General features: G+C 32.6%; 1 protein-coding gene across 1 annotated transcript; it reads right to left on the bottom strand.

The window, feature by feature from the left end:
- Nucleotides 1-1,042: 1,042 nt before the first annotated feature.
- LOC130674234 (uncharacterized) lies at nt 1,043-2,750 on the bottom strand. The gene is made up of 3 exons (XM_057479502.1): nt 2,483-2,750; nt 2,052-2,418; nt 1,043-1,216 (listed from the first exon to the last, which is right to left on the bottom strand). The coding sequence occupies exons 1-3, from the start codon at nt 2,692-2,694 to the stop codon at nt 1,043-1,045; spliced, it is 753 nt and encodes a 250-aa protein (XP_057335485.1). The 5' UTR covers nt 2,695-2,750.
- Between the last annotated feature and the right edge of the window lie 7,084 nt (nt 2,751-9,834).

Consider the following 9,834-nt stretch of genomic DNA (forward strand, 5'->3'; position numbering starts at 1 on the left):
AATGTGGGTAAGAATCACTTTATTTATATTGTAATTTCAACAACTATCAGTATTGTTTTAAAAATAATTTGGCTTGGCAAATATTCGAATTTAGATCTGCCGAACGAGAATTTTATCCTCTGCCTTTCGGTCCCATGTCTTCTGTGGACAAAGATTGCTGAAGTTGTAATATCTTGAGACTTATATTAAAGCATTTTCTCAGGAAGGCAGATGAAGGAATCATGTCTCCTCTTTGTCAAGTGGTACGTCGACCAATGCATGAAATCGACAGTATAGGAGAACCTATCCGAGCCGGCATATGGGAAATCGAATACTATGGTTCTATGGGTATGATATCGTAGCGGCTGTTTGTTCGATCCCACATGCTAAAGGATTCTTGATCTGATCATTGGTCCTAGAAAATGCCAATAATGGGCGTATGCTCAATATTTTGCTATAACGCGCTATATCGATGGATTCCTACATGGATTCTTATATAACTTTATATTTTCTCATATAGATTCTTAATCCCTCATGAATTTTTCCGATAGGGTGGATTGACAATGGTACTAGGGTACACGGAAAGATTGGAACCCGACTGGTTACTGTTCTGCACCCGACTTAGTACGGTGCTGAAAAAAAAGTGCTCGATTGTGGTGCAGCATCACACTGATTACTGTGCGGAACTGACTAAGTGATATGCGCACACGACCAGTCGGGTTCCAATCTTTCTGTGTATGAACACAACTTGGGTAAGAGCTGCTCACTGTTGCAATTAGGGCAGAAACGTATAACGTAAACTACTATTGCTCAACCTTTCAAGCCCTGATCGTAAACAGTGTCATGACTCTACTCAATGCACACTCTTTAGAATATCTTTAAAAAAATGAATTACCTCATGTATAATGTAGATATTAAGAAAAGGAACAAAATGGGTTCTTAAGAAAAATCGAGTAATATTAATTATTTTTAAAATCATTGTATTTAACTCTTATCGCAAAACTAATAAATATTTTTACAAAGTATCATATTGTAATTAATCAAACAATAATCATTTTTTTCATTAAACACTTGATTGATTTAATGCTGTGATATTTAGTCCAGTCAAATTCACAACTGTTTTGAGTGTCTCTCCAGTTGCAAATATGGTTGTTTCTCCATTTGATGTCAATCCAACTAAAGATAATTCCTCGGGCTGATTCTTCATATAGCAAAATAAACCACCCTCTCGCAATTCCTAGAACACAAATAGTATTAGTAATTATTGTCTCTATCGTTACAATAATCTCCTGAGTGGGCGCCACCTTTGTTTTCGGTTAACAAATCAGAGTGCCCGAAAGATTGGAAATGTAATTTATTGCTAATGGATGGGACAAGTGAATAATTAACTGGCTCACAACTCGCAATTGATAAATAGAGAGAGAGAGAGAGCTCTTTTATGATGGGGTACTAAGGCCAAGTCGCACCTTACGATTTCTCTGAAGGTGACCTATTCATTACTACAGGAAACTGGTACTAAAGGCAGGCATCTCCAAACCCACTTCGTCCAGAGTCTCTTCATTTCCTGAGATGAAAAGAGTGTAAGGCCCACACAGGTATGGATTCGTGGTGGTTTTGATTTGACACCACGTGAATGGGGTGAATTTCTTCAACTCATTGGTCAACGTTGACCCTTGCTCGTGATTTGATTATATTTTTCAATCGAGGGTGTCATCTGAAGAGGGGGGGGGGGAAGTTACGCAACGCGTGTATTCTTAAATCGTTCAGGAAACCGCCACGGTCCCTAGGTAGCTCCGTTACACAAATGAATCAATGTCTAAAATGATCAACTTTGACGCTTTGATATCAGTAAGTTAGCAGACAAACGATTATCGAAGCAATTTTAACTAATTTTTAAGACTCATTGAATTAAATCGTTTCATTTATTTTCTCTCCGGACACTGATGTTGCCTACGAACTACTAGATATCTGAATTCTTACATAGAAAACCGGTTTTAAAATTCTAGGTTTCTTAAGTCTTACACTAAAATTTGAAATAAATCACTTGAAAGTTGCTCAAAGTAAATACTTACATCATCGTTTTCCTCAATGATACACGAAAAGTAATTGTCGGTATTCTTAACAGAATCAGCATTCTGAATTGGACATTCAACAAATGTAGTTTCCTCTGAAGTCACAGATGTAAGTATAAAACAGCTCGTCGGATCTACATCACTGAAATTTTGGGCCACTTTGATAAATGTATGATTCGTGATTTCAGATTCTGATATAACTGGTTCATCAGTTTTTAACAAAGCGAATGGTCGTTGAGATTCATTCAACTCCTTACTAAACTCTAGACCAAAGAATACGTTTTCCGCGTTGACATGAAGGTTCGTTTTATTTGGCGGAGGATTCTGGAGTTCGTTGGTTACAAAAAGAGATTGATTGACATCAATGCTGAAAAAAAGAATATTCAATAATGTAATTATATCGATTAATTTTAAATTTCATGGCAATTTACCTTTCAAGAGGCAAGGAGAAAGTGAGAAACTCATTGGCTCCAATGAATAAACCAAATGCGTAAGACATACTATCAAATGAGTTGATTTTTACCGTCCATTCTCTTAGAAAACTTTCGTTTGGTCGAAAGATTTCACCTTCCAATACCTCCTCATTTTTAGCAAAATCAACAAATAACGCGGCACTAAATAATACCAGAAATAATTTAATCATTTTCACAAAATAAATTCACTTAAGTCAAGAACTCGAATGGTATCACAATGGGATGTGTGGAGTATGAAATAATTCCTGAAGTTTTTATACTACAAATCTGAGCTGGTATTAGTTACCGTCGTTGAATATCTGCGATTACAAATACACAACAATAGGTTGATAAAAACGCGTGACGCACGAAATAGAATTTCGAAAACAACTGACACGTATTGCTGTGATGACCAAAAAAGAACGCAATTAAATATTAATGATGAGTCATTAGTAAGATTATTTTTTTCTAGTTTTTTTATCAATATAAATTCTAAAAATAGTAATTATAAGTACGGCGCACAATGTACTGACCAACTATTTTAAATTACATTTCTTGTAATTAATCTATTTTTTAAATTAATAAATATTCGATGGCCAATTTTGCTCCTTAATTATAACTTAAATTCGAATGCTTTATATAATTATATATGAACAGATTTATTTATAGAGAAGGGGGCAGAATGGGGTATCTTTAAATTTTTCAAAAAAACCTCAGTTTTCAAAACGTTTTTTGAAAATCCCGAAATTGCTTCTGAAAATGTTTAAAATTTTTATAATTTCGAAATTTAATTAACTTCCATAATTTTTTAATCTATTACTTAATACAAAAAAAATTATTAAAAAATTTTTTTTTTCTTCCTTGCATCCAACAATTCTGTGAAATGTAATTTTGTTTTGTGTAAATTGCTAACAAGAAAATTAAATTTATTTAAGATCCGGAAATTTTTTTTCACCTTTTTTAGGGAGTGCCCCATTTTGCCCGCCAAAAAATTAAATTAAAAATTAAAAATGGAACATATAAAGGTTCAACTTATTTGAGTCCCTAAAAACTATGTATTTTTCTAAGTACCCTGTTTACTCCCCCCCCCCTCTCCTATATACTTATAGCTTTCCTACACAAACAAGTATCAGTTTTGTTGGAATCCAAAATGGCCAAACACGAAATTATAAACTAAAATTTTCTATACTACATCTAAACTTATAAATGACTCAACCAATAGTGAAAGGAATCCGTCAAAAATCGTCTCACGACATTTCTAACCCTCCAAAAATTTAAATTCTGCCTAACCTCTAAATTGATACCATTGAACCTGTTTTTAAACCCTAATTTCACGATAAATTTGGGAACCATCCACCTGACCCTCGCTTTATTTCGCTTCTTCCGAGCAATAATTTTTCCTAAAACCAACTCGAGTATAAAGCAAATGGTGGAACAAATCAACCCGAGAGCCAACAGAACCAAAGAAAACTTCAAGTCACCAAAATTTATTGGCCGGTATTGCACCTGCGATCTCGCTTCTTTCGCTCTGATTCCTCGCATGTCATCTATGACCATCTCATCTGTCCACTTTTGCGAGAGTCCTGAGTGCGCGAGCCAAATCATAACCTCATTTATTTTAGACCCAAGCAGCAAATTCTTACGTACCAGCTGCGAATAGTATCCAGTGACTAGGGCTCTTTTAGATCGATGCAAGTTGTAATTATTTATTGCAGGCAACAATTGAGACAAATCATTAATACAAGCAACTGATGTATCATTTTGAATCTGTAATCCACAAACGTATCCTTTGAAATTCGTCTTCGCTATCAGCTCAGGGTCAGTGATAAATTCTCTAGCTCTGTGATACGCATAAATTTTAGTATAACGTGGGTCTTTTAGATCTTCTAGAGTCTCGACATTTGTTCGGTACTCTTTTCTCGTCAGGAATTCAGCGAGGCGCCCACTAAATGTCCCATGGATTATCAGAAAATATAAAAAGATCATGGAAAAAAAAATACGAATTGATGATGTCTTCATAGGCGTATATATTTCGGCATTTATTAGCAAGCGTATAATTTCAAATGTCGCGAATGCGACGTCACGTTTTGATAAATAGATGACGACGAACGTCATTGCAAGAATTATTATTGTTGAAGTAACTATTAGGTAACCATAGTAATTGTAGATTTTTTCCAAGGGGGTAAGTAGTCCACGAGTGTGGGTTACGATAAAGACTGAATAAAACATTACGGGGTAAGTGACACTGTAGATTTCACGATTTCCGTCGTGAGTAAAAATGCTTTGACTCTCGAAAAAAATGTCGAACTTTTTCATCTTCATTTGGTTCCTTATTTGAGAATGCGAGCCTATTTGCAAGGTATAGGTTATGTTTAGAGCTTTTTTCAAAGCCTCTGCCACTCTTGTGTTGAATTTCGCTTTGCCATACATTTTGCCTATTGAAGCTATATTCAACTGTTGACGAATGAGATGCTTAGAGACGTCAAAATTGAAGTCATGGCAAATGGTGTCTAGAAAAAAATGTATATTACTCATTTTGGAATAATTTAGTTTGATTACTTTCATCAGTTTTAGCAATAGTTTTGAGCTTTTATTAGTTTCGGCAACTTGAGGCTAAACTACAAAATCAAGTGGGCGCCATTTGAGAAAGTATTATTGTGTATAATCATATATGACTGATGCTGGAGACGGAGTCGACAATTGCATTACTGAAGGTAAATGCGGTGCGTTAGTGAGTTGACCTCAGCAAAATTTCAAGTAGGGGAGAGATGGACGAACAAATAGGAAGACTGAAGTAGGATAAGGACAAAGAAAACGGTGGAATGCTATAAATGAAGCAATTTGGTCCTGTACTTTGTGAACTGATTTGACTTAAAAAATCAAAGCCTCAAAGAGCTCGAAAAGTATACTATCATCTAGAAACCGGACAAGCGAATGCTTGATGATTTAGAATTGTATTGATTATAAAAGGATAGAACCTTTTTCAGCGAAGAGGTCGAGGCCATATCTTAACATTTTCTTAAAGTGGTCCATTGACCAGTACGAGAAACTGATACTACGGACGGATTCTTCTAAGCCCACTTCAACCAGAGTCTTTATACTTCCTGTGAAGGAAGGGTGGCTAGTCCACACAGATTTTGATTCGTCGTAGTTGTTGGTTACACCCTAAATGCTAATGAGACGTGTTCGTTGAACATGTCTATAGGAAACGTCGATTTCTGGTCACTTGAGTATATTGTAGCCTAGGATTGTCATCTGAAGCAAAGACTATGGACATTCGCAGCTTGTATGTACCAAAAATGGGTAAGGAAACGACTATGCAAGAAGTGGGAATTGACAGAAACTGGCTTCAAAATCGGTGGCTTCGTTATGTTAATCAGTTCACACAAGAATCCATACAGGAAAGTATGGATTTATATGAGAATTAATAGAAGAGTGTATGAGCTTACATAAGAATCTATGTAGGAAACCATTGGTATCTGGATTCTCATATAAGAAATTCACATAGGAAACTGTAGGTACCTGGATTTCCATTTTGATGTGACGCAGATTCTTATAAGAAATCAAGGTAAAAATCCACATGGAAATCCATACTAAATACCCATATGAATTTAGCATGGTATGAATTCCCATAGAAATTATTGTGAGAATCTAAATCTGGATGACTGCTGAATTACTATAGGAAACTATAGGAGAATCCATTCAAAAACACCATGTGGGAACCCACATAGGAATCTAGACTGGATTCCCATTTGAATTTTGTTCATCGGGTAACTAGTGACATTTAACGACTCTTTCTCATATTAATGAAAGTTGACCATTTTTAATTGAAGCTCAATAATGACAAGTAATTAATAATCTGAGCGTAAAATAGTATTACCTTCTAAAAATGGTCGATAAAAACTATGAAGGAACTTTTTTTTCTGATTGCCTACAGCTCGTCTTGCAGTATACGGTTTAGACGTCCAAATTGGTGGCGCCCAATCAACTCCATGAGTATACGTATATATTCTTACTTTCTTTGTGGTATCGATACAAAAAAAATATACTCTTTTGAATTGTAAAAACTGTGCTTCATATAAATTACGTTTAGCCCAATCACAATTAAATTTCCGCAGATTTATTAAAAACAATATGGCCTTTGTAAAAATATTGAAATTTCCGTAATCTATTAACTTCGAAAATTTGTCTGTAGTTATACTTTTTGCGGTTATTATCGCAGCATCAACTTCTTCATGAATTCTAATTTTTTTCGTTCCATGTACATCGAGATCAACTGAAATTATCGTAAGCTCTGAATTTTTTAATGCCTCAAAAATATTTTTGCTTTGGGATTCATTATTATGAACCATATTTAAGATATTTTTGAAGTGCGGAAAGCAATTCTTGAGAATATGAACCTTAAAAAAACGTTATAATTAATCAAATAAAAAGATAAAATTTTTAAAATATACTTCGCAAGGTAACTTACGATGGCCTCCTCCATAGGGCCCTTTGGAGTTGAATCGATAATTGTTATCTGCGATCCGCATATCGAAACCTCAAAAACAATCAGCGAAATAAATATTTTTGCTATTTGCATTAGCATTATTACGACTTATATCTTTCAATATTTATAGAATAGTGTTCAAACGAGTTAAAAAAAAAATTTGAGATGGTCAAGCTAGCAAGCTTGTGACTAGTAAGTGATCGGACTGGCCCCCAACAAAAACTGGTGACTTAGCAGTCACTAAATTACGACGCTTTTACCCTCGTGCATTCAAGTATAGAAGGTATTCCTTCAATTTAGTTAAAACCCTTTATTAATATCAATAAAAATGTAGATTATCAGTATATTAATATAATTTATTGCTTGATAAAAAATAATGAAATTGAAAATGGAAATGTCATCGCGACGTTTTTGATTAAGTGACTGTGTATTCTGTTGTTATTTTTTTTTTTTAGAGGGAATTATTTTTTGTATGCCCGAATTGGAAGTCAGCCCAGATACGTTCGAGGGCAAAACGGAATACCCCTAAAATTTTGTAAAATAATTTTGTTATTTTAAATGATTTTTGGAACATTCCAAAATCACTTTCTGAGTATGATTGAGCACTATTTTAAATTTTTTTTTTACCGATTTAAAAAATTTTTGTTTTTTACAAAAATAGGATGAAATTAATTTGATTTTTTTTAGTATCAATTTATAATAAAGGAAGTCCCATTTTCAAATTACATCAGATTTATTTTAATAATTTACTTAAAAACATATCGGGAAAGAGGGGGGGGGGGGCAAAACGGGGTACCACTAAAATTTGATAGGAAAAATTTTATATTTTAAATGATTTTTAAATATTCCAAAATCACTTCTGTAAATATAATTAACCGTTTCTTTGAATTTTTTTTGGTAAACTTTTTCAAAAATGAATTGTCAGTTGAAAAATATTAATGACGTTTGATTTATGATAAAAACTATTAAAAATTTTTTTTCTTCTTTTGTATCCAATAAACATGTAAAATATAATTTTTCTTCATGTCAATTACTTAAAAAAAAATTCAACTTAATCAAATTCGTTTAAAATCCAGAATTTTTTTTTTTTTACCTTTTTTAGGGGGTACCCCACTTTGCCCGCAGAAATGAAAAATTTTTTTTTTCCAACGGTAACTAAAAATTTCTTCTATTTACTTTGAATATTATTAAAAAAAACGAAATACAAGTGCTTTTTTAAAAAATATCTTCTTTGGAATTAAAACTAACTTAAATCTTTTACTTCAAAGATAATAGATATTTATTAACAATTAAAAAATTAACAATTTGTAGTCAGTAGTTTAACGTGACGTTTTCAAAAATCGAAAGTGTCAGAGTCGAAAAATTTCAATGACTCGTTGTATGAGAAAAACTATTAAAATTTTTTTTTTCTTCTATTGCATCTAATAATTGAATCGTTTATTTGAGAAACCCTATAAGTTCAGAAAACAAAATTTTTCAGGAAACACAAAAAATATTTTTTTGGAAAAACTTGACATTTTAACAATAAATGAATATTTGAATACAATAATATTAGCGTCTCTGAAAAAGATTCCAACAAGGAAAATTTAATTTTTTAACTGAAACTAGGGGAGACCGGGGCAAGACGGCCCACCTGGGGCAAGAAGGCCCACCTCAAAAATTAACCAAAATTTTTTTTTTCTTGTTTTCTTTTGATTATCACAAATTTAGATTATTTACTCATTTTTAGCCCGATACGTGAAACTTGGGCAAAATGAACCACTCAAAAATTCTAAAAGAAAATGTATTTCATAGTATAATAACCTAGTCATGATTAATTTAATAGAAATATCATTTTTTGGTTAATTATATGGATTTCGATTAAAATAGAGCATTTGAAAAAGTTAAAAAAACCAATAATCAATTTTCACAGAAGTGAAAAAATGACTCGTATTATATCAAAAAAGGTTATTTCGAGTAATATTAAAGTAGATACAGTTGTTAAAGAGAAAAATATAAACATTTGTTGCGCGGGAAATTTTTTTACAATTAAAAAAAAAAAATTTTTTTTTTCATTTTTTTTCGGAGGGGGCCGTCTTGCCCAAAAAAAAAAAATTTTTTTTCAGGAGCTTCACCAAAATTTTGGTGAATTGAGTTCAAGTTGGACAAGAGTAAATCGACTTGATGGTTAAAAGCCACAAATAATAATAACCGGCTTAGGTGGGCCGTCTTGCCCCGGTCTCCCCTACTTAAAAAAATTATTTAAAGTTGATTGACTTATGGGGTTTCTTAACCAAACGGAAAAACGTTACAAAAACCTTGTTTTTTTAGATGTTTCCACTTAAATCATTTTTTACACTAATAAAATGGAGTATTAAATATGTATTTGAACACTGAAACTCAGAAATCACAAAAAAATATAATTAATTTAAACATTTTAATTAGTCATATAACAGTCAACAATAAAACAACATTTGAAATTAATTTCCCCAAAAAAGCGCGAATTTTGAATTTGAAAAAAGAAAATTCTTTCTGTAAAACTAAAACTAAAACTGCATATGTTTATTTGAGTCATTGACTTATGGGGTTTTTCAATTAAATGAAATTGCTGTCACCCAGTTAAATTTTTTTTAACGCTGATTTGATGCATATTTTGATTGATTTCGATGAAGGGACATCCAAAGAATCCAAAAATGCAAAAAATCCCATTTCGTAGAAAACATGACTTATGGGGTTTCTCAAATAAACGATTCAATTATGGAATGTAATTTTTTCTTTAATGTAAATTACTAACAAGATAATTTAATTTAATCAAATTTCTTTAGTTTCCAAAAAGTTTTTTTTCCCTCTTTGAAGGGGTACC

This window comes from Microplitis mediator, chromosome 9 (assembly GCF_029852145.1).
Source record: "Microplitis mediator isolate UGA2020A chromosome 9, iyMicMedi2.1, whole genome shotgun sequence".
NCBI lineage: Eukaryota > Metazoa > Arthropoda > Insecta > Hymenoptera > Braconidae > Microplitis > Microplitis mediator.